Source organism: Rhinichthys klamathensis, unplaced genomic scaffold, assembly GCF_029890125.1.
Source record: "Rhinichthys klamathensis goyatoka isolate OS25496 unplaced genomic scaffold, OSU_Roscu_1.1 h1tg000191l_1, whole genome shotgun sequence".
Classification (NCBI taxonomy): Eukaryota; Metazoa; Chordata; class Actinopteri; order Cypriniformes; family Leuciscidae; genus Rhinichthys; species Rhinichthys klamathensis.
Window position 1 is genome coordinate 9,251,544 of NW_026606717.1, and position 26,082 is coordinate 9,277,625.

A 26,082-nucleotide genomic window follows, 5' to 3' on the forward strand; every position below is an offset into this window, starting at 1 on the left:
AAATGGACTAGTTAAGTGACTTTAACTTGAGTTATGGTGCTAGAACAACTGTATACAAAACAAAATTAAGTGGAAGTGTAAGAACAAGTATATATTTCATTAATTGAATTCTAATGTGCATTGTATACTAGCTGGTCCGAAAAGTCATTAAGTAAATTACAAGATTGAATGTGCCAAATGGCAAATATTTTAATTGCTTGCTGCTTGTTTGCAGTAGTATATATTTTAGAGATGTAACGGTACACAGACGTCACGGTTCGGTACGTGCTTACTTCACCTTTCCACGAAGAGACAGCGAGTTAAGCGGCACCTGAGGTGTTCTATTTCTAGGATACGCACATTTCATCACTGGACTGTAGTAGTTAGACTTTCACGACACAAAGCGGCACAATGTCAAATGATTGTGTCTCATAACAGCGGAATCAACTTAAAATACTATATAATAACACTAGATAAGAGTAAGACATTATGCGAAGCTACTAGCAAGCTCTTGCTTGCAGGGTTTGAAATGAACTGTTTCACTCGCTGGCCAATTCGGCTTCTAAATTTTTAAGTTACCGGCCATTCAAAACTTCTTCTAGCCAAAAAAGAAAAGAAAAGAAAACAAAATGAACCAGATTAACTACGTCACAGCATATATATATATATATATATATATATATATATATATATATTATTGTTATTGGTATTATAATACAATTTGGATTTCATACATTCATTTCTTAATCAAACAAAATCCTGTCATCCAGCCATCTCCTCCCTTCCTCTTTCATCCTCATTCTTTTCACCAAAAATGTATTTTAGGTGGACAGATCAATACAGTACAAAGAACATAAAAAAAATTAGGATGTTGGAAAATAATAATGTCTTGTCTGTTAACCAAATGCTTTTTAATCTTCGCTATTGCTTCAATGCAAATGAACAAGCACGCCGTTATTTGTTGCGTAGTGACGTGTGTGTTCAAGTAAGCCAGATATGCACAGATTCTGTGCAATATGCTGTAAACATAATAAGTAACACACCAAATTGGCTAGTGATTTGACAGCGTTACCCGGCCCGCCACAGTTGATCTTTACCCACATTTGGCGGGTTGGTGGGTGTTAATTTTAAACCCTGCTTGCGTGCCATCTGAACTCTTGTTTTGGGTTGGTGGATAGATTGTCTCTTCTTCTTCCGCTCTTTTTCCTGTTGTGGCGAAAAGCAAACAGCGTTGCATTACTGTGCACACCCCCTTCTGGATTGGAGTGTGGATCGCCTGTGACTGACCAGCCCGATCTCACGGCAATTCGTACTAATTTTACGAGGTGGCTAATTCGTACTAATTCATACGACCTCACTCGTACAAATTCGTACGATTTTTGCTAATTCGTACATATTTTACGAGATACCGAATTCGTATGAATTCGTACGAATGACCTACCCCTGACCCCGCCCCTAAACCTACCCATCACGTGGGTTTAGACAAATCGTACAAATTCGTACGAGTGAGGTCGTATGAATTAGTACGAATTAGGCACCATTTAATCACTCGTACGAATTCGTACGAATTGGTCGTGAGATAGCGTTGGACTGACTGTGTTCACCGAACCGTGACGTCCATTCCGTGCCGGTTCGGGGCGAATACATGTACCGTTACACCCCTAACATATATATAATAATAATTTGAGTTAGATTATTTGGGGACACCTGGAAAATGTTCTTCATTAATTGTAAAAATATATTTTTGTCAGGTTCTCATGGAGTTCATGCACGGGGCAAAATGCTGGAGGTAAAATCAAGTGCAGGAAAACTGCTCTTCTCTGCAGACGACCATGAGGTGGTAGTTGGTGCAGAGAGATTACGAGTTATGGGTGAGTGAACATTTAAATTATAACACATTTGAGGGTATTAAACTTTTTTTATGCTCACAGAAAGCCTTAGCCCTATTCCCATCACACAGTTGTTTGGCACAGTCAACAAAGAGAAAGCTGAAATGCTAACTGAGTCTCACAGAACTGATTTTAAGCACAGACTGGCATGAGACATTGTCCTTCTTGTACGAATTGTGTTGGTAATTGATGCAGTGTTATAATTCAATAAGTATATCCTGAGCTTTGATGTCAAAGTCCATCTCACAGATTTCAGAACCCTCCAAAAACAACGGCAAAGCAACTACTACAATATAAGGAAACATTTGACATTTATTTGTTGCTTTCAAAAATAAATTCAATACTATTTGCAATAAAATTGTCTAACATACAGGTTTTTAAACTGGGGTCTGAGGACAAGGAGGTTTGTGGTGGGGGAAAACATTCTACACATGCATTTTTTCAGCGCTGTTAAAGTTAAAGGCACACTATGCAGGAATTCCGTTTTTGTCAAACAGCGACCCCTAGAGTCGCTGTGGAGTACTTGTATTTAACGTTACTGTCGTAAATGCCACTCAAGCAGAGCGTCTGCCATAGACTGGTCTCTGCACTCACGGCCTGATACCCCTTTGAAGCTGTTATATTAAGGTACAAATCTTGCATAGTGTGCCTTTAAATAAGAGATCTAGCGCTAAAATGTGGTTTTGAACTCAACCTGAGCGCTCGTGTCCGCTGCTATCAGTGTCATGGATACATAGTGTCTCTTGTGGCGGCGCGCGCGCAGTCTTCACTCGGATGCGCTTTTCAATCTATCGCCGTTGCAGAGACTCTCTATTCATTCCGGTGAAATCACAAAATAAAATGCACACAAACTTAGAAAGATTTACTTACTAGTCCATCAACAAGATCGCCAGGTCAGCATCACTGTTGCATCCAGTGCTGCTTTTTAGCTCGCGCCAACGAGTGAAAGCCCGACCGAGTGGGACTCTTGTCCGGTTCCTCACGCGGTCAGATTCTCTTTTCCTTTTCCTAGTCTCTTCTGACCGCGTTTTCTTTGCTTTTTCCGTCGTCAAATATCACGTCTGAAATGCGCGCAAGTGTCTTTGTGCTTCAAATGTTGTTGTTGATGTGTGTGACGTCGTTGCCGTAAAGCATGTCTTGATTCTCGCGAGATTTGTCGGGGGCGCTCCTCTCAAACTTGCATTGCTGGTTTTTCCAGCGGTGTCCCCCCCAAGCTTTACTACCAGGATGATTCGCCCTACTATGAGTTTGTTTACCACCGAAATGACTTTGAAGCTGTTATATTAAGGTACAATTCTTGCATAGTGTGCCTTTAACATGTTAAAGTAATCATTGATTTTGACACAACTGCTGAACGATATTGTTGTTTTAATCAAAATGTTATTCCGTTGATTTTTATTTTATTGCTGTATAGTTGATAGAAAGTAAACACTTTCCAGTTTTGACTTTAGTACAGAGACAATATAGCATCTTTATTATTATTATGATTATTATTAAAGGCATATTGGCCCATTTATTCTCTAGTCCTCTTAGAATGTTGAAAGAATATTGGCACAAATCGTTTGGAAAAGGCCTCTCAGTTTTTGGTCACATTTGGCATGAAAACAAGAAGCACTTGGCAGTGCTTTCCAACATTAAAACCCCAGATGGGGAGAATATATATATTTATGTTTTTTCCCCCCATTTATCTTTTTTTTTCAATGATTTATTTTGGGAGGCGAAAAAAAAAATCCTGGACTTTTCAAGGTTGTTTTGTGCTGTATTTGTTAATGGAGCTTTGCTTGTCTCAAGGGTAGAGCTAAACTTCCTTTAAAGTGATTACTCAAGCCTGTGTACATCCATTGTCCCCCAATGATTTTCCCTAAGCCACAGTTCATTACCTTACATCCACTCAAACTCAGCAACGGACTGCAGCGAGAACAGGAGTATTTAGAACTGGATGTTTCTCTTTCGGATTTTATCTCAAGTGTTCCTGGGGTGATGCCACGCATCTGAATTAGTTTGGTGGACCACACAGGGACGATGTGCACGTTTTAAGGCAGTGGCGGATGCAGAACGTGACAGATGGGTGGGCCTGGATTAAGTCGAGGTGGGCCTGAATCTAGGGTTTCTAGATTTTGTATTAGCTTTACTACTAGATAGGTATTATGGAGATGAGAAATAAAAACCGCACTGATCAGCTGTTCGGCCGAGCTTTCGAAGTTGATTGCAAACTGATTGCAAACTGACCCGTCAAAAGCAGGCGGGACGCGCGATTTGCCATAAAAGCGCGCATTCTTAACGTGCACTTTGTGGTCACGGAAAACGTGCGTCAGAAACTCGTGGTCTTTGCATAAAAACAATTAAAAAATAACGTATGAAACCTTATTGTAAAGTGTTACCAGAATTACAACTTGAAATGTTGCGAGATGTGTCTCGAACTAAGGGATTTGGGGACTGTCCGAGGTGCTGAAATAAAAAACAGTGACCGTGAAACCGAGAGTTGTTTTTCTTTTCTTGTTACAAAAACACTTCTGATGCATAAAACACCTGCAGACAGAAACAATCTCATTTAAATAGCAGATCACACGTCCAGGACGCACGTTTTGATGCAAAAACCGCGCGTTTCTGACGCGTGTTTTCCATGACCACAAAGCGCACATTAAGAACGCACGCTTTTAATGCAAATCGCGCGTCCCTTGGCTGTCAAAACGCACGCGTTTGACGAGTCAATCAGACGCCTGACCACGTCGCTTCCATTATGAATGGAAATAACATTTATACATTTGTAACATTTGTACATTTGAAATAACAAACTTGAGCGCGCAAAAGACGCAATATGTGAACGGGCCCTTAGTCTTTGTCTTTCCAAGACATGGTGTTCATGTGAACAATGAGCTTCGTCGCCTCTCCTTGCAATGGTTTCAAAGTCTGGACAAAATACAGTACAGTGAAATGACATAACTGCCAGATTCAAACTGGCTGGCGCTGAGCCAGAGATGGAAGCGCTCAGCGCTTGTCATATATCATATAAAGTGTTCGGCGGGTCGTATATGGCCAAAGTTAATTCATTATTATTATTAAAATTACATTTTTTAATTGTTTTTATGAATCTGATTGGGTGGATAAATAAATCCACGCCTGTTTTAAGGTCAGGAAAATCCTGCTACTCTAATACTGAGATAAATGCCTGTCTCTTTACGAGTCTATAGCTTACAAACAATCTTAAGAGCTCCTGCCATGTAATAGATTTACTCTCTAATGTCATGACAGCTGAGAGTGAGTCTAGGGTAAACACAACTCCAATTGCCATCAGAACACATCTGATCAACTCAGAATACAACTTTACACCTGTCTGTCCAAGCAAGACTTAACAAACACCAATGTTCACTCTAATATTTGTTCTTCGACAACCTCTTTCTATTTGGGCAAATCTTTTAAAAATCTGATTCAACCAATGACTTGCAGGGCTTGACACCTACTTTTTTTCCCCAAGAAAATGAAAACTTTAGGCACACATTAAGAACTTCATTGCAATGCAAATTGATACAGTAATTTGTTTTTCCTTAATTAAAAGAGATACAATGAGACATAGCAATTTTTTTTTTTTTTTTTTATTCAAAAAGTACACTAGGTTTTTAATTATTTCAGCTCCAAACTGTTTTTTTTTTTTATCTAATAATTATGGGATTATGTATATTTTAAACATTGAATTAAATGCCAGATACAGTGTATTGTGTAACCAAAATACTAATAATAACTAGGATTTTTTTTTTTAACTTTTAATTATAAACAAGCCTGAAATACACCTGCTCCACTTCAGGGGGGACTGCCCTCACTGGCTTGAGCCCTCGAGTGTCAGGACCTCTTCCCTCAGCCTTCTTGGAGATAATGTCGGTCCTCAGATCCGTCTTACCCCTCGAAGACTGCGGCTGAGAGCCCCCTCCCTGTCCCCAGCCTTTCTGCGGGGGAACACGTTCTGCTTCTGGGTGGCACGGTGTGAGGAGCTGGCTTTGGAAGTTTGGGGCTGCTCCCGCTCAGAAGCCGCAGAGACATGAGAGCGACGAGGGAGGAGCTTCTGGAAAGCGGCCGCCTGCTTGGCTGCCTCCTGGAACCTCTCGACGACTGAAATTACAGCGTTGCCGAAGAGGCCAGAAGGTGACAGGGGTGCATCCATAAGAAAATTCTTGTCCTTCTTTTTAATATTGCTTAGGTTGAGCCACAGATGCCTCTCATTGGCCACCAGGCCTGCCATAGAGTGGCCGATGGATTTATCCGTCTCCTTGGTGGCCCTGAGAGATCAATCTGTGGCTCGACGTAGTTCGTAAACGTCAGGACCAATTCCCCCACCCTCGTCCATGTCTCCTAACAACACAGCTTGGTAGGCCTGCAGCAGCGACATGGTGTGAAGGCATGCTGCAGCCTGACCAGCGGCTGAGTAAGCTTTACCCACTAGCGAAGATGTGGTTCTGACTGGCTTAGTGGGTAATGCCGGGGCCTTTAGGGAAGATGCCGCCTCGGGGGAGAGATGGCTTGCGAGCATCTCTTCCACTTTTGGCATCACCCCATAACCATACTCTTTATAATAATTCGATATAGAGGAATAGTTTGATGTTTGTGCACTATACACTCTGTACGAAACCGGCTTTTTCGTACCTCAGTGTAGGCCCCGGCGTTGAGGTTGTGACCATGATGGTAGAAAGTGTTCGTCCAGCTTGCTTTTGGAACGAACGTCCTGCTTATCTGCTGGCCAGTCAATACTCAAGTCTTAGTTGCAGTGTCGGTGCCTCAATCGGGGCGGAGGGAACCGCAGCACGTGCTTCCAAACCCTGAGAGAAGGCACTGGACCCATCAGGTGAAGGCAGAGATAAGGCTGGGCCCGTCTCTAACCCTGCTGATAGATCCATTTGCGAACCCCATGACTGTGATCGTCGCTGTGCCTCGGCAGCAGCTGGACCAGGGCCCTGGGGAACGCGAGCCTGAGCGTCCCCATGAAAGAACACCAGGCAGGATCGGAGCGTCCGCATGGGAAGCACATCACAGTGCTCACAGCCAGCGCCCTCGAGCGCTGACTGTGCATTCTCCTCATCCAAACAAGCTACACAAAGAATTAACCCTAAATAACGTGTTTGGTTACAAGGTAGTTTGTGACGTCAGAAACACCAGCGATTTCAAACCGCGTTTTTGAGTCTTTGGTTCACTGCAGTTTTAAGGAGAAATACTCAGCAATGGTGTTGACTGATGAATTTGCACATAGTTTGTCTTAAAACTAGGGCTGTCAGTTAAACGCGTTATTAACGGCGTTAACGCAAACCCATTATAACGGCGTACATTTTTTTATCGCGCGATTAACGCTCTTTTTGGCCTAGCAAATTTTTTTTTTTTTTTCACATGCTTTTGCAACAGGACGCGGCGCTGCGCTATGAAACCCATTAATTTCAATGGCTTGCGCCGCGCAAGGACGTTTTGTTGCTTCGTCGACCAAAGCGCAAGCGGATCTAGCTAGACCGGAAACAACAACAGGCACGACGCACACACTTGTTTGGGCTTGCGAGCCGGCCAAATAGTTGGTTAACGTTACGTTTTGAGTGGATGATGAGCGCGAGACGCCGAAATGGATGACAATAAGATTCTGAATGGAAAGTTTACTTTTAAAAAGTTGCCAAATGGTCCCATTGACAAGACCAAAGTGATCTGTGTGTTTTGTCGTTGTGAACTGAGCTATCATCATCGCAGCACGTCCAGTCTGAAATACCACTTGATGGCCAACACACACACACACACACACAGCTGATGCGAATTCTCCGCCCCCTCGTCAATATCAGGACCTCGTCAGTATTTCTTTCACCCTTTTATTGATGGACAGTGTTACATTGTGTGAGAGATTATTTGCTCCAAGTGAGAATGTTAGTGTGAAATTGAACACAGTATATGCCAATGTTGTTTTCAATAAAAAAACATTTGCACAAAGCAAGCCGATCCACTTTACTCTGTTGATAAGAGTATTAAAATGAGAAAAAATAATGGGAAAAAAAGAAATCAAGAGACATTTAGAATAGATCCAAATGTGCGAATAATTGAGATTAATCGCGAGTTAACTATGACATTAATGGGATTAATCGCGATTAAATATTTTTATCGTTTGACAGCACTACTTAAAACATATTAAAAACACCACATAGACAAACAAACAACATTCAAATCTTGATTTTCACAGGGGGACTTTAAGTGTGTATACAAACTTGAACTCACGTTTATTCAGTTTAATGAAAATAAAAGTTTCTATTCTACTTGACATTTACATTTACATTTTTAGAGGTTAAAAAACAGTTTACGAAAGGTTGGTTAAAAAATAAACAATAGGAAACCAACATGAATACAAAGAGTATTTTTTTATGCATTTGGCAGACACTTTTATACAAAGTGACTTTCCATTCACATCCACATTTTATCAGTTGCCATTGCCATGCTCTACCTGTTTAAGCTACAGGAAACGGTACATTGACAAGAACTTGACATATGAATGACATCTTCTAAATTCGTTGAGATGCTTGTGCTTGTACAATGTAAAAAGTGGTAATCTGCAATTGTTACATTAAAGAGCTATTTCTACCTGATCTTACCTTTAAAATTTAGTTTTGTTGGTGACCTAATATATATTTAGGTTAATTCAGTAGTGTTTAATAAAATAAAAAATTCTTGAATATAATCGATTAGTTTAGAAGTTACCATTTGCAGCACATCTTTTAGGTTACCCTTTTTTTCCAATACTGAGCCTTTCTAAAGAACTAGAGATGAATGTTCCTTGTGGGACTTAAAAATATTCTGCTATGCCATGAAGGCCCTTTTTTGCTTCTAATTAGAGGCTTTACTTTTAACAGTGTATGCACAAATAAATGCAAAAGCATATACAGGGATGAATCATATAGTTTCATAATACAATCCAACCTTAAAGTCTTCCAGAACATGAAGAGCTCGCTGTGAAAACTTTTCTTTTCATTCACTCGCTGACTTTTGTTTCATGTGCTCGTCTCAGTGCTGAGAAGAATCATTCCCAGCTGGAGACATTCGATTACAGTATTTTGCAACTCTTTTATGATAAGCAGTGCTTTATCTGATGAGAGACTGCCATAGTATAAGTGTCGACCCCGATATAAAAGAATACAGAGCAGGGAAGGAAATTCTAAATGTCTCACGAGGGGCGGGGGAAGCTGCGAAATTCTGTTCGTATTTTGTTCAGCTCCACAGGAAGAGCAATAAGAGCAAATTAGGACAGACCCTGCAACATCTGCTCAGGCTCGTTGCCTTATTTCAATATGAGCTACTGGAAAGACCTTGACTATTTTACTAAGATAGTAGGTTTGTTTTTTGTGCTTTTACATGAGACAAAATCCAGGAAACTGTCACCTAACCACGAACATTGCAATGCCAAGCATTCGAATTTACTAATGAAAGGCTGCAATATTTTCCTGTAAGACTGAAACGAAAGAGTTATTTATATCTGACACAATGATATGGCCTCCGTGCTGATGTTGTCCCTGGAGCGTTATATTAGTCGGAGCTGAATGTTATTCTTCATTAATTTTAACAATCAGATGTTAAAGAGGGGAAAGCAATTTGCTTGGGTACCAAAGTCACTCCCGAGAGATGCTATGTCAAGCTTCGAGTCTCATAATGTATGAGTAATTAGGCAATTTTACATTAAAATGTTAGATGGTTTTTAAAAATTGCCTTGTGTAGCTGCTCGTTTATTCCCTTCTTTCGTGTAATCTTTTATTTGATGGTTTCTGGGGGCATAAAGAAATATTAAGACACAGCAGAGAAATAATATGGCGTGAATAAAATGTCTGTTTAAGCTCATAGTGGGGAGGCCAGACATAATCTGTTGATTTCTTTGTAGGATTTTTAGTAACACTTTGTTTTTTTAACATTAGTTAATGCATTAGCTAACATTAACTAATGAGCACAAATATTTTTAATGCATGTATTAATTTTTTTAAATGTTAGTTAATAAAAATACAATTCTTCATTGTTTGTATGTAAGTTCACAGTGCATTAAGTTAGGGATAATGTACATCCAGCCGGTTGTTCTCTCAGAATAAACCCCCGACAGGGTGATGAGGACCCCGACGTGAAGCGTCTTTCAGGGCTTGCATCAGCCTGAAAGGCTTTATTATACCAACCGGGTGGATGTACATTAATATTATTATCCCAACCTGCTGGATGTACATTATCCCGCTTATTACACTGCATTTCGCCTCATAAATAATCAGAGGTGGGAAGAGTATCCAAAAACTGTACTCAAGTAAAAGTACAAGTAGCCTACTTATAGAAATATTTACTCCAAGTAAAAGTAAAAGTAACAATCTTAAAGGTTACTTGAGTAAGAGTAAAAAAGTATCCAGTGAAAAAAATACTCAAGTAGCTAGGTACTCTATATATATGTAACGGAGGCCAGCTAGTAGTTGCTGTGCGAGTAAACCTCACTCCTCTGATCTCTTGTTAGAGCGCCTGACTCTCACGCCGGAGACCCAGGTTCGAGACCCGCTCAGAGCGGGGTGAGAAGGACCTGGGTGGAGGGGTTACATATACATTATATTTTTAATTTAAATTACTATTATTATCATAATTAGGCTATCTTTACCACAAAAACAGAAGAGACAAGCATTATTTCTGGCATCTGTAGCCCGAAACATTGCCTGTCCTTTGGTTTGTATAATAGTAATTTATACAACTACATTTGGATTACTTATCAGTGTCTAAATAAAGTGAATCTGCAGAGTTTTGCATTCAAAGGCGTGTAAAGGGAACCACTGACAGAGAAGAAAGAGTTCAAACTTTTCACACGTGCTCGCGCTCATGACCGCTACTGAACATCTGAACACAAACAACGATCAAATGCACATTGATAGATCTTATTCTGTCTGTTCTCCAAAATGTAATCAAATTTATATTTATGCTAGCGTGTTTAAACTGGTTAACTGTGTCTAAGGCAGGCAAAGGCATTTGGTTTCAAGACGAGTTCCACGCCACTGCGCAATACACAAATTACCGCAGGATGGCGGGTGTTCATTTCATAAACTGTGAACAATGGCTTATTTAATGTATACGTTTAGGTATATGTCCAAGAAACTGGTAATGCCATACTTTGTAGTGTAGCTATTGTAGCGTAGGCTAATAATATGTTTGGTTGTAAAATGTATTACCTGAATGAAATGAAATCGAATGTATCGTCCTGTGGAATTATTCATTCACAGACAGCATACGAAGATGGTCGACTAATAAAGATCTTCATCGCTGGCAAACAAAATAATGCATTTGCAGATTTGCTTTCACTTGACTGTAGGTCCACGGGCACTTCATCCAACGCTCTTGATGTTCTTAAAGTCCCCGTGAACCGGAAGTTGCAAACGACTTTTCTCCAGTGTTGTGACGTATTTCCGAGAGAAACGGAATACTAAATGAGGCAAAATGGTGGGCGTGGCTTTTTCCCCAACTAGCACCTGATTGGATCTAGAAAAGTAGGTGTTTTCATTCAGCCTGTCTACTGTCAGTTGGAGGGGCGTGATTACGGATGTTAAGAAGACGCCCAAACCGTGAAACCTACGTCATCAGGCAAGGTCCTCCAACGCAGAGGGGAGGGGAAATTTCAGATTTTGATTAAAGATTACGAAGCCAAAAATATTTTTTGTGTGGATTGACTTGCATGGATGAATTGTTCACCACAAAACGATCAATTTAGGCAAACAAAGTAAGTATGGTCAATTTTGAATTCATGGGGACTTTAAATCTTACTGTTACGACTCCGAGTGTGAAACACTGATTTTAGTGAACATTTGTTGAATTCTGATCACTGGACTGGTAACACATTCTGTTGACTATAAGTAACATTGCACCTATATGTCTACTAACTGTCATTAGAGTGTTAGTAGAGTATTAGTAGACTGGTAGGCAGTGTTGTTCCTGAACGCGTTCAACGAACGATAGTTCATGAACGCGTTCATATTTTGGGCGAACATGAACTGAACGTACTGTATTCCTGCCTGATGAACGTTAAGGCTGATTTATACTTCTGCGTCGGACCTACGCCGGAGCCTCTACGCTGTAGACTACGCGTTGGTTCTCTTACGAGAGTATCTCTCGTACTGTGTAATAGCTTTACGCTAGGGGAAAAACTCTTTTCCACGAGATATTGAAGCCAAAAATTATTCTTAATTTTTTATTAATGTAAAACGCTTTGCAGCAGCAAGCAGACATAGGCGAAACAGCTCGCGCGCCTATTGGTTGCTCTTGCGGCAAATGCAGCAGCCTATCGAGAGAGACTCTGCGTGACGTAATGACCAATGGGGGCAATTCGCGCCCATATCGTCACGTCCCGCCAGAAAGGGCGTGGTCTCACCCTATAAATATGCTCGTTAGGCTGGTACAAGCTGATTTTTATCTCTTCAGCGACGCACACGCATCGCTGGATCCGGAGTGAGAAGCCGCGCCGTCGAAGCAAGCCTTTCAGCGGGACGAGCTCTGGAGTCGCTGGCCTCGCCGCCTTCAACTGCCGTACCTGCTGCGCTTTCCGGCGTTCTATATCCTTTTATACTCTGTGTATCTTTACTCTGCTGAGAGTGTTTGCTCGCTTACTTGACGCGACTCACACTTCTCTTCACAAAAGAGCTGCGTCTTTTTAAAGATGCCATCCTGTGGCTCGTGCCGCGCCCCGCTCAGCGACGGAGACCGGCACGTCATCTGTGTTTCCTGCCTGGGTGAGGATCACGCGGCTCTCGCGCTCGCTGACGGTGGATGCCCTCATTGCGAGTTTTTGCCTATGGTGACTCTGAGGACTCGCCTGGCATCATTCTCCGAGCCTTCACCACAGCCCGCCGTGGTGCCGCGCCGCAAGAAGCGCCGCGCCCAGCGCGCTCCCGAGCTTTCTCCAGCCCGCCAAAGCTCGCCGGTTCCCCCGCCAGCTTCGCCGGCTTCGCTCGAGTCGCTCACTGACGGACAACGGCCGCCGCCTGCCGCCGCGTCCGTCCACGAGTTCGACGAACCCACCGAGGCGTGTTCTCTTCTGGCATCCGATAGCGAGGATTGGGCGAGCTCCGTGGACCTCCCCTCCGCTAGCGTTTCCCGCCAGACCACTGGTAAGAGAACCGGCATTGAGACTGAGCTGATGCGTCTGCTCTCTCAGGCCGTGGAAAGCATCGGCCTCGATTGGGAGGCGCCCGCGCAACCGCCGCGCAACAGGTGAGCTCTGTGGACCTCCGCCTACTGTCCGCGAGTCGTCAAGGAAACGGGCCAGCATCAAGACCGCGAGCCCTAAAACCGCGGCTAGCTTTCTTTACGTTATAAGAAATCTACCCCGCCCCCCATGGGCGTGCGTCACCGGCAAATGAGAAAAGAGTGTGTTTTAGTCCCCGCCGAGGCCGGACTAATCTCCATTTCTTAAACATTTCTCAGCTCCTAGTTTGAGCGGCTGAAAATGTCATTATTGCAGCAATGAGCCTGTTGTATAACACGCACACCTGCATACAAACGCCGACACACACAAAACTGTGATGACACTCTCTTATCTGCTTGCGCTAGTGTAGTTCTCCCTGTGGCCCAGTGGCGGAACCCGAAGCTTTCACGCGAGAGACCCGTGTTCGATCCCGGCTCTCGCAGCAGATAAAAATTTTGTCTCGCCGCGGCAAGACTTCCACCGAAACTTTTCGCTCGTTCAGTTCCAGAAAATGCGACTGTTCCAGTGTATTTTGCAGTAAACAAGCTGGTACCACGGCCCGCTTGCCTGCACATAAAGGCCGTTTCCACGGCGACCCAGAAAAATCATGTAATCATTGTATTTCTGGTTTTCCGGCCACAGCCGATGGTGTTATAAGTGTAATAAAATGCTCACAGCCCAGTGTTCATTTCTACACACAAACACAGCCCGCCACGGTACAGGGCTCGCACAAATGAAATCGACGCATGTCAATTGTGCATTAAATGTAGTGAATGTGCCCACAACCCAGTGCCCACAAACACTACCACGGTTTCTGTAAAACGAAACCAACACAAGTCTTCCTAGCCTCCTATGAAATCGACGGTGTTTCAGTCTCGCCGTGGCCAGACTTCCACTGAAATTTTCGCTCGTTCAGTTCCAGAAAATGTGACTGTTCCAGTGTATTTGGCAGTAAGCAAGCCAGTACCATGCCCGCTTGCCTGCACACAAATGCTGTTCCCACGGCGACCCAGATAAATCACATAAATGGCGTATTTTCTGGTATTCCGGCCACAGCCGATGGTGTTATGAGTGTATTGAAAATGCCTACAACCCAGGGCTCATTTCTACACACAAACACAGCCCGCAAAAATGCAGGGCTCGCACAAACAAAATCGCCTCATGTCGATTGTGCACTAAATGTAGTGAATGTGCCTACGTCTCAGTGCCCACAAACACTACACACCACATGTCCCACGGGTTCTGTGAAAACGAAACCAACACGCATTCAGTCAGCTCAGGCCGACGGTGTTTTTCAGTGCAGTAAATGTGCCCGCTGTCCTGCGCCCACATTCACTCACAGACATGTTAAGCCCCACGGGGCTCGCCCCGCTCTCTCTCCCTCAGCAAACTGCTATAAGGGTTTTGAGCGCGGCCAGGCTGCCCGCCGCGATCGGCGCGCCCCCCGCCTCACACACTGTAAACACAGTGTCTGCGTTACAGCACGCCGGAGCTCTCTTGCCGTCACTATGTCTCGGCCAGAGCCCAGATCTCATTCTACCCCTAGCTATTCAAGCGAAAGTGTGGGCACAGCTTCCTGGGGTATCAGAATGGGTGCTGAACACTATAAAAAGAGGCTATTCGCTACAGTTCGCTCGACGTCCCCGCCATTATACGGCGCGCGTCGAGACGACGGTGGAAAACGAAGTATCTCATCTACTTCGAGCCGAGATAGCGAAACTACTGAGCAAAGGTGCTATAGAACCTTTATCTCAAGCTCAGAGCAAAGGGGGCCTACACAGCAGATATTTTCTGGTACCGAAAAAAGATGGAGGTCTCAGACCCATTTTAGATCTGCGACAGCTGAACAGAGCGCTTGTGAAGCGCCAGTTCAGAATGCTTACGACCAGGAAAATCCTCGCGCAAGTACGCCACGGGGACTGGTTTATGTCAATAGATCTGAAAGACGCCTATTTCCAAATACAAATAGCGTCCCATCACAGGCGATTCTTGAGATTCGCTTTCGAGGGCCAGGCATATCAATACACAGTCCTGCCGTTCGGCCTGTCCCTAGCACCTCGTACATTCACGAAGTGCATGGACGCGGCGCTCGCACCCCTGAGACTTCAGGGCATGCGAGTCCTGAACTACTTGGACGATTGGCTGATTCTAGCTTGATCACGATCGGAGCTCATAGAACACAGGGCACTTACTCGAGCACCTCGAGGAGCTGGGCCTCACAGTCAATTGGGCGAAGAGCTCACTGTCTCCCAGTCAGAAAATTTCCTTTCTGGGAACAGTGTTAGACTCGCTATCCATGACGGCACGCCTGTCACCAGAGCGCGGACTAAATATTCAGCGCGTCGCGAAATCCTTCCACCACGGCTCGATAGTTCCGCTCAAAAGGTTTCAGAAAATGCTGGGGCTGATGGCCTCAGCGGCCTCTGTACTCCAGTGGGGCTTGCTTCGCATGCGCCCACTGCAGATGTGGCTGAAAGCGCGGGTTCCACCCAGGGCATGGACAGCGGGTCTGTTTCGCCTCAGGGTCAACCTACAGTGTGTTTCAGCTCTGGAACCTTGGAAAATATCCGACTGGTATTCGCGTCCCACAAAAACGCTCATTGCCCGGAGTTTTTCTCGAAAAGCAAGGACGCGCTGGCTCATGTTTAGCCCCGCTGCCCCCTATATGCTTTTCCTCCTGTCTCGCTCCTGCCTCAGGTGTTGGAACGAATCAGGGAGAACGGATGCCCAGTGCTGCTCGTAGCTCCGCTCTGGACAAACCAGACGTGGTTCCCTGCCCTGATGCAGCTGACCAGCACTGCCCCATGGCCTGTACCATTGAGGAGAGACCTCCTCTCTCAGGCGGAGGGCTCGATTTGGCACCATCGCCCGGAGTTGTGGTCCCTGCACGCATGGGCCATCAACGGGTACCCGCTAGCCTCCCAGAAGGAGTGTTAAACACGATCGCGCAGGCTAGAGCTCCGTCTACCAAGCGGCTCTACTCCTCAAAATGGTCTGTTTTCTCTGCATGGTGTCAAGCCCAGAGCTTTTCACCTGTGGAATGCGGGGTTTCGGAAGTGCTTTCCTTCCTTCAAGAGCTACTGGATAAGGGCAGGACCCCATCCACGCTCAAAGTATATGTGGCGTCCATAGCAACGTTTGCAAAACTGGTGTCTGGCCAGTCGCTGGGGAAAAACGACTTAGTCGTGTGTTTCCTTAGGGGAGCTCGGAGACTGAACCCTCCCAGGCCAAGGGACTCGCCGCCTCAAAACAGAGCCTATCCAGATGGATAGTGGATGCCATTGCGCTCGCTTACTCTGCAAAGGGCCTACAGTGCCCCTTGGGTGTCAGAGCGCACTCCACGAGAGGCGTGGCCTCTTCGTGGGCTTGGTCGAGCGGGGTTTCCCTGCAAGATATCTGTACGGCCGCGGGCTGGGCCTCGCCGTCTACATTTATAAAATACTATAACCTGGAGGTACCCGCCTTACAAGCTAAGCTTTTGGCGGTCTAAAATTCAGTGCTATCTGCCCCGCTGTGCGGCCCAGATGCTGAGTTTACTGCAGCCCCATGAGTGTTGACACACGTATGGCCACCCAGATCAGGCTGAAAGCTTTCACCCTGGCTGCGCGTTTTATTGTCATATGATAGCCCCGCTGGGTGCTTTTTTATAGGGAATGACGCTTCCAGCCTCTCTTCCTCCACTCTATGTGAGTTTATGGTGATTATGCACTACATGAGCCCTGGGCTTCGGCCCTTGGGACTTTGGTGTTGGATCCCTGTACGCACGGCGTGTTGCATTGTGTTCCCCTAGCGTAAAGCTATTACGCAGTACGAGAGATACTCTCGTAAGAGAACGTACTCGGTTACTAACGTAACCTCGGTTCTCTCTAGAGAGGGAACGAGTACTGCGTATCTTGCCGTGCTTGGAATACGCTCTGGTTCGCTTCAGCGATAAAAACCAGCTTGTACCAGCCTAACGAGCATATTTATAGGGTGAGACCACGCCCTTTCTGGCGGGACGTGACGATATGGGCGCGAATTGCCCCCATTGGTCATTACGTCACGCAGAGTCTCTCTCGATAGGCTGCTGCATTTGCCGCAAGAGCAACCAATAGGCGCGCGAGCTGTTTCGCCTATGTCTGCTTGCTGCTGCAAAGCGTTTTACATTAATAAAAAATTAAGAATAATTTTTGGCTTCAATATCTCGTGGAAAAGAGTTTTTCCCCTAGCGTAAAGCTATTACGCAGTACTCGTTCCCTCTCTAGAGAGAACCGAGGTTACGTTAGTAACCGAGTACGTTTTAATTTATACTTCTGCGTCGTTGTCCGCGTTGACGCATGCAGAGGGAACATGTGAAACCCGAGGGAGGGGTTCTAGCAGGCCGCATGCGTCATCAAAACAAAAAGCTTGTAGTTGACAAAGCAGCGAGCGAGGAGGCGTCGTATGATTATTTAAACGAGTTTTATGACAAGGTCGGTGAGGATGGGAAAAATCTTACATTTCTGTGCAAACTTTGCCCGTCGATAAAATAATTGCTGTCTGTGGCAATAATAAATTTTTTTTTTTAAAGCTCGCAGCAACAAATGGAAAATAAAGAACTATGAACTAGTTCATTTTTTGAAGTATGAACTATGAACTGAACTAGTTCATTTTAAAATTTGTGAACTGAACTTTGAACTAGTTCATGTAGAAAATGAACTTTCCCAACACTGCTGGTAGGGTTAGAATAATTTGACATGTACTTGCAAAGTTACTTATAGTCACTAGAATGTCTGTTGACGGACCATCACAATAAAGAGTTAGCAGATATTAAGCAGACAGTCTACTAATACTGTAATGAGAGTTAGTTATCGTGTATTTGAAAAAGTTACTTCTAATCAACAGAATGATTAAAAGGGACCATATAGGTAATAGGTAAAGTGTTACCTATTAAACATCCAAAATATGTACCACGAAGGGTGCAGGAATGTGTAGAACTTGTCAATGTTGGGAATTTTGTGGAATTCTGCAACGCTGAGATTTCTGGACAGCTCTGGGGTCACGGGTTTCGCTTTTTGCTCATTCCTTATCCATTACCTGCTATTTAACTTTTACCTGCCAGCAATTGTAAATAATTCAAATAGGAACTTTAGGCTCATCCCTTTGTTACAGTAATCCAATCAAAAAAGCCCAAACTGCACAATCGCTTGAAACCACTATCATTCGCCCCAGTTTCCATTCCTAAATCTTGCTGGAAAATGACTGGGGAGCATCAGTGATGTTGAGAACCTGAGATGAGACATAGTAGCGCTCCGCTGTGATAATCGAAATGGGCCGTGACAGCGAATTTGCTGAATATGTCAGATTGTGCTTGTAGCTCTTCCTCACCAGTATGTTCAGTTAACAGCAGTCCGTGAGATAATGATATTAGCAGTTGGATTCTTTCCTTTAATTATAATTAACACGCATTGATTAGCCTCAATTATATTCCAGTGACTCACAGCAGTGGAAGTTATTTGTTTTTGAATGTTTATATATATATATATATATATATATATAACAAGAAAATATTTTTGTCTATTAAAGAATATTCAATTAGCTGCAATTATCGCAGCATACAGCACTTAATGTTGCCTGTAATTAAAGCTGTTAATTGAATCTATAGACAAATTCGATTCGCTCCTTCTCGACGGGGTTCAATCTCAATGCATTTGTTGGGGCGATGGAGATTAACAGTCTGTGAAATGTGGTACAGGAGGATCCTTTACAGAGGAAATATGGCCCCTACATTTCACTGTTTTATTATGGCTGAATGGAAAATTTGCTGTGCTGAGTGACCATTGGAATTCTGTCAGATGACCATGGTAAGCGGATGATAAAGAGTCTATAAAAGCAGGTAAATTATGGTTAAGGCTCCGCTGTACCCACACACAGAAATAATTCAGCTTGTCTCTGGTCACCAAGCAAGATTAGATTTTCACATTGAGCACGGTATATTGGTGCTGCGTGTCTCACGTCATGTCTTGTTACCTGAAACCTCATGGCATTATGAGCACACAAACATACCAAGCATCATTCTTGTAATTTTGTGATATTTATAAGGGGTTTGATATCGTTCTTTTTTTAGCATTTTCTTGGAATTTTCAATAGGAGCTGTATTAGTTGAGGCTACTCACTATTTTGATCATTTAGCCTTACAACAATCATTTCTTCTGTGAGATGCAATGTGAAGTGGAATAAATTTCGTGGTACTCATTGAACTATGTGAGCTTGTCTACATACAGTACACATTACAGTGTTCAGGCCAAATTACACAATATGCGATAAATGTTGAAGACGAACTTCTCCATTCTCTACAGCTTTAGAGAGAATAGCTAACTTAAAGTTATTGCTACAAGTTAGACCAATCGCTTTCAGTAGCGAAACAATAGTTTTCAAGCAGTGTGTCCTTCCGCTGTTCAATTGAACACACTCCATTGTGCATCATAGTGTGCACTTAGGAAGTCTGAATCAGCTTGTTTGCACCGTTCATGTAAATCACTGGTCAAATAAATGATTCATCATTCAAATAAATGATTCATTGAGTCTCTTAAGTCTCCGGTAATACGTTTGGTTAAAGGGATAGTTCAACCAAAAAAAAAAAAAAATCTGTCATTATTTACTCACCCTCATGTCATTCCAATCCCACAAGACTTCGGTTAATCTTTGAAACAGAAAAGTAAGTTCTTTTTAATTAATCCTGAATCTGTCCCGCAGAATAATTTTCTCTTTGAATACTTAAAGGTGCCTTGTGTAAAAAAATCAATTCAAAATCCACATATTCCATACCAGATGGGGGCAGTATACCTCCAGAAAGTTGGCCTACTCTAGTCTGTTTTTTAGTTTCGGGTTGTTAATCTTCTAAAACCGTCAAATCGTCCGCTTTGTCCCGCCAAAGCCTATTTTGATCGGTGAGTGATGTAGAATGACTCCTGCGCTTGACAGGGCGCATAACGAGCAGAGAGAGAGAGAGAGAGAGCGCCCCGGCCGCGCGCGCGCACTCTTACGTCTTCAAACAACACGAGCGCTGTCCTCCTGCTCTCTCTCTCCCTCGCGCATATTAATCAAATCAATTGACACGATCGTAAGACCGCAGTTCATTTGGCGATTTTTAGAGATTAGAGACTCAATGAACAACATCTCAACACTAAATTATAAAGGCCGGTCTCATATAGACGCGATTGACATCAGGTTCAAGTACGCCCACAAGCCGTGCGAGTTATTCGTGTACTGGAGTTTGGCTGGTGGTTATGTATGTTGCCCGCATACCGCCTCCCATGGCCGAAACTGGTATTATGACACCGGCCGGGCCGGGGCTAGTAATTTAGCATGCTAATTCAGGTTTATATCTCGGCAGCACTATAACTTGTCATTTTTTTAATGACATCATTGCATTTATTTCTTCTTATTCTTTTGATACGTGTAGCTCATTTGTTGGATATTTTTACCTCAATTTTTACATATGGCACCTTTAAATAATATAATATGATGTTTTTTTTTAAATATATTCAGTTTTTTATGGTATATGACAGTATTTTAAATTTCAAATTACTTCCCTAATACTTACTCTCTGAATAATTATTTACTGAAGAAACTGCATCTTAGTCACAGCACCACTCTCTGTACATTTCCATTAATTTGATTAAGGATACACTCCATTTCTCTTATATAAACCTATATGTGCTCAAAGCCTCTGTAAACATTTCTTCTCTCCCCGAGGCTCGTCTTCTTTTCTCTTTTGCCCAAATGCACACAGTCTTATAGTCCAGAGCGTCACGCTCACTGTAGCGATGAAAAATCGCCCTATTGCAGAGGATGATGTTATCTCCCTAACGGAAGGTCTGTTCATCTATGTGATGATGCATTCTTGTGTTTGAGGTTGCCTCAATTAACACACTATCCATGCAAAAACTGAACAGGCTTTGTGGAGGTAAACACCTGGGGTCTTTATTTAGGGTTGCCATTTTATTTCAAATCCCTGGCTTTCAAAACTAACTTTTGGAGCGACCCTTGATAATTAACTGCTTAGATAGTTGTTTGTTTTTCGCAAGCTTCTGAGATACAAATGCCACGGCTGTCTCTCAAATGCCTAGTCTAGTGCTTAGAACTTGCGCCAAGATGCACTGAGCTGTGGTGCGAGAGATGCAGGTGTAAATCGGGGTAATTGTTTTTAAATGAATAAATAACATTTAAATAATTAGATATTTACAAAGGTCAATATTATTTACATTATATGTAATAGAAGGTTGATTTATACCATTACATTATTTACTCTTAAATACTTTTGTGTGTAAATTGCAACAATTAAGAGTAAATAGAAGTAATATGCTATTTTTACTCTGGGTAAATATGGGTGAAAATATTGAGGGTTGCGTTTTCTGTCATCTCTGCATGAGAATCAGCAAGTAGCACATGTTGAGCTGATGCATTTTGATTCATGTATGGGTTTTATGGTGTCATTATTTATTCAAAGGTTTTGCATGTGTACAATGTATTGGATCTATTCATGTTTTTTACATTGTACTTTAAATTTAGAAAATATCTGCATGTAATTACATCTATAATTACACTGTTGACCCCTTAATCCACCCTTAAACCTACTCATACCACCAAACCTGTCCTAACCTTACCTGTAACCCACCACAATAGCAGCAAAAGTGTTTTGCAATTCAACATGAAAACAATGAGTACATTGTACCAAAGGACAGTAGTCAACATTTGAAGTGGATCAAAACCTTTCATCAAAGTTATACATGAATTTTGAACAATACCCGTTCTTCTCTTAGGACAACTTTGATGAACTTTTTTGATCCACTTCAAATGTTGACTACTGTAGATAAATACACCTAATATAAAGTGTGGCCCTAAATTAATATATATATAAAACATTACTAAGAAAATACAAAATTATAATAATCTTGCACAGAAACACAGTTCCTTTTTCATGCGAGTCGCAATAAGGTACCCACTGGGAATCTTGCTACAAGTTGGTCTGATTCTAACGTGCTATTGGCTGCAGATAGATAGCTGTGATTTCGCCTCATTTGGCCACCTGCAGCGGTGCTCCACTGACACAGTTGCCTGCATTGCCGTTAACGGATGGTGCCCGGTTGTCTCCATTAATCAGCGGTAACAAGCTGTTGTGCTCTGACCGCACTCTGAGCATTATACAGTCATACCCCCCTGCAGTTCTGCCAGTGATTTACTCAAGTTCATGTGGAGTCCGTCTAGTCAATGCACAACACATCTCTGCTGGATACAAGCCCATCCAACCCTAACATCCAGCTGTAAGCGGCAACACAACTGTAGCATTTTAGGACTAAAAAGCCTTATCAATGTGTCCCACTTTAAATGAATGAATTTAAGCTAACTACTATGTAATAACATTTGCATTAATCATTTGTTGCACAGTGGTGTAAAGATTACATGGAAACCATACTTGAGTAAAAGTACAGGTACCTCGCATTGAAAATGACCAAATTCCCCATTTTAAAGTCCCCAATTCCAATACGACTTGAGTTTTAAATTAGGCTATTAGGCTAAGTACTTTAACAGTACTAAAGTACTTTACTCGTACTAAATGTAGGCTCAAGGATACACTAGCTCTCAACACCTAAAGCCGCAGTCACACTAGATTTGAGCATGCAAAATTTCTTCAGACACTGCAACGGTTGTGATATGACTTAAAGGGTTAGTTCACCCAAAAATGAAAATTCTGTCAGTAATTACTCACCCTCATGTTGTTCCAACCCCGTAAGACTTTCGTTCATCTTCGGAACACAAATTAAGATATTTTTGATGAAATCTGAGAGCTGGATCACTCCTCCATAGGCTCCATCGAAACTGACTGGCCCAAAAGTTATGAAAGACATCGTTAAAATAGTCCGAGTGACTACAGTGGCTCAATCTTAAGTTTATCAAGCGACGAGAATACTTTTTGTGCGTAAAAAACAAACAAAAACAACGACTTTATTCAACTAATCATTTCCTTCTCTGTGGGCCGTGATATTTCACGTAGTGAAACTACGCAAAGCTTCTAGGTTGTACGTCAAGCATCACAAACATGACCAGCGTCGGCCAATAGTGAGCCTACGTGTGACGTGCAACCTAGAAGCTTTGCGCAATGTTACTACGTGAAATATCACGGCCCACAGAGAAGGAAATGATTAGTTGAATAAAGTTGTTATTTTTGTTTGTTTTTTGCGCATAAAAAATATTCTCGTCGCTTGATAAACTTAAGATTGAGCCACTGTAGTCACTCGGACTATTTTAACGATGTCTTTCATAACTTTTGGGCCGGTCAGTTTCGATCCCTTAAGAAGCCTATGGAGGAGTGATCCAGCTCTCAGATTTCATCAAAAATATCTTAATTTGTGTTCCGAAGATGAACGAAAGTCTTACGGGGTTGGAACAACATGAGGGTGAGTAATTACTGACAGAATTTTCATTTTTCAGAAAGCGCCGGAAGTGACATTCTAAAGCACATGTAAAGTACTTGATTATTATTTTACCTGTAGAGTTATTTGATATTAAATTGAGTTAATATACAGTATATTTTAAATGTACCAAAGTGCAACTTTATCATTATAAATGTCGTAGCCTAATTACAAATATATTTCAATACATGACGAACACGTTTCAACAGAACTGACATTAAAGTATATTTTAATTTAACCATAAATGTTTGTCAAAACTCTTGACAGTACATTTTAATCATATATTAAAGACAACATAAGTATAAATTATACATTAAAAAAGTATACACTACTTAAGTGGGTCAAAAAAAGCTATTATACATTTTCATTTATTTGTAAATAATATATAATTAAGTGTCTGAAAACATTACATTAAGTTTGCATATTCTTTTAAAGTATATTATATCTGTAATAAGTACTGTTTTTACCTAAATATACTAAAATTAACTTCTTTTTTACAAGGGTTGCCTCTGAAGTAATCATGTTTGGATACTGCTACTGGAAAAATTCTGACTAAAACAATAATTTGACGGTGTATTTTGAAAGTGTGCCAACTTGTCAGGCAGCAGTCGCTTAGCGGAGAGATTTTCTTTGATCGGACACACTCCTGAGCATTTTACGTGGTGCCACAACTGACAGGTTCATAAGTAAACAAAGCATCTTTTCAGAGGGAGCACCTTCCGGCGCACGGGTCAGACTCTATTGTGGTTCCTGTGCCAATGGACAAATCCATTAAGTGAATCTTTATGAGTGCCCAGAACACTTGAGCACTGGCCCATAACTCCAGGATTGATCAAATGTGACACTGAGGGAAGAGGAAAGTCGCAGCCAATGAAATGGAAACACAATGATAAAAGCATTTGAGATGGGGACGGTATGTGGAAGTTTAAACTCGACTGGCTTTATCGATTATCCCCTCAATCTGTTTATGAAGTTTATTTTGCAGGATGTCAGCAGGGAGCAGCAGCTGCAGGTTTGTTTGGAAGAATTAGCCTGTGATTATCTAGGGTTTGTCCAAGTCATTTAAAGTGTTGGCTTTAATGAGGTGGGGGATTGAAAAAATGATATATCAATACCTCCCCAGGTGGTTTATCGAGCTGATGTTGTTTGAGTTTGCAGCTAATTTGGCTATAGACAGTCTGAAAATAATGTAACGCTAATGGAGAAGAAAAACCGGATGCTAATGAACAGTCAATGTAAAAATACTCCTGGGATTATTTATATTCTTTCCCTTATCCATTAAATGTACTTGAATATTATGTACACAGATTTCATTAGGCTTGTGTAAAGAATATTTATGCCATGGTACTTCAATCTACCATTTATTGCAGTGGAAAGTGCTGATGTATCGGGTCTCCCTTGGGAGCCCAGTCACCTTCGGGTAGTAAGAAAACGGGCCAATGATGATTGGGGAGTGAGATTTGCATGCCAAGCCACTCCCCCGGACATTGGTAAGCTGGGTGGCAACTAGTCTCGCGTAGCCAGACCTTCAGACTGACGGCTGAAGGTCTGGAACTCATAGCAGCTTTCTTTGGCCAAGGCCCGCCCATAAGGCCGTTTGACCGACATGTCAAACAACCAATTACAGTTCGTTTCGTTCAGCGTCACGTGGAAATGTCCCCACAACAACAGACCGGCGTGCAACAAGTCAGTCAGCATAGAAAATCAAAGGAGGAGAAGAAAACCGAACACAATACTGAATCGGCCAGCTGCGATGTCAGCGTCTGTTGTTTCATGTTTGCCCGCAAATGCGGCTGATATCCCCTTCACAGTTAGGTACTTCACTTGATCTTCCATAATAGATCATAGCTGTCAACATTGAATATAAGGGAGATTTCCCGGAATCCATCTCCAAAATAAGGGAATTTTTTTACACGATTCTTACCCACCACAAACTTTAAAAATAAAGCACTAATCATTAAAAGTCTAAAGAGTTTATAACTACAAATGAGTGAGAGAGAAAGAGACAGTGTGTGTGTGTATGAGAGAAAGTGTGTCATTTTTTAAACATTTTTTATCAGAGAATGTTTAAATACTAATATCAGCTTATGAGGGAAACGGTACGTGGTGCTTCGGGGGCTGCTGGAGATGATTAGGGAGAGGTCTGTGCTCCTTTACCGATCAAAGCGCGCTGACACGGAGTATAATTGTTTCACGAGTTCACACTTACATCAATTACACAGAGTAAAGATTATGCGTATTTGGCGTGCTGTCCGGGGGGAGGGCTCCGAGCTCGGAATTTTGCCCGAACCCAGAGTACTCCCCCCGTTGTTGTAAGAGTATTAGGACTATAAGTGAGGAGATGGGGTGGTGGAGGGATGCTGTTAAACTGTCAATGAACGGAGGTTAGTTTGCTGTATATATACACAGCGCTTAACTCGTTGATTAAGCACCACTCTTGTCTAATTAGGTTTGATTATCTGAATGTGCTCCACGTGTGTTTAATTAGGTTTAATTATCTGAACGTGCTCCTCCCGAACTTTGTTAATAAAACATCATTTATACTTGACGCGTCCGCACGAGCGCGGCAAAGATTACACGTTGGGTGCGC

General features: G+C 42.5%; 1 protein-coding gene across 2 annotated transcripts in view; it reads left to right on the forward strand.

The window, feature by feature from the left end:
* The window catches only part of sgcd (sarcoglycan, delta (dystrophin-associated glycoprotein)), a 215,553-nt gene that overhangs the window by 151,722 nt on the left and 37,749 nt on the right, over positions 1-26,082 (forward strand). For both annotated transcript variants that reach the window (XM_056262310.1, XM_056262309.1), the window contains exon 5: positions 1,731-1,850. In XM_056262310.1, the coding sequence (XP_056118285.1) occupies positions 1,731-1,850 (120 nt within the window). The remainder of the gene's footprint in view (positions 1-1,730; positions 1,851-26,082) is intronic.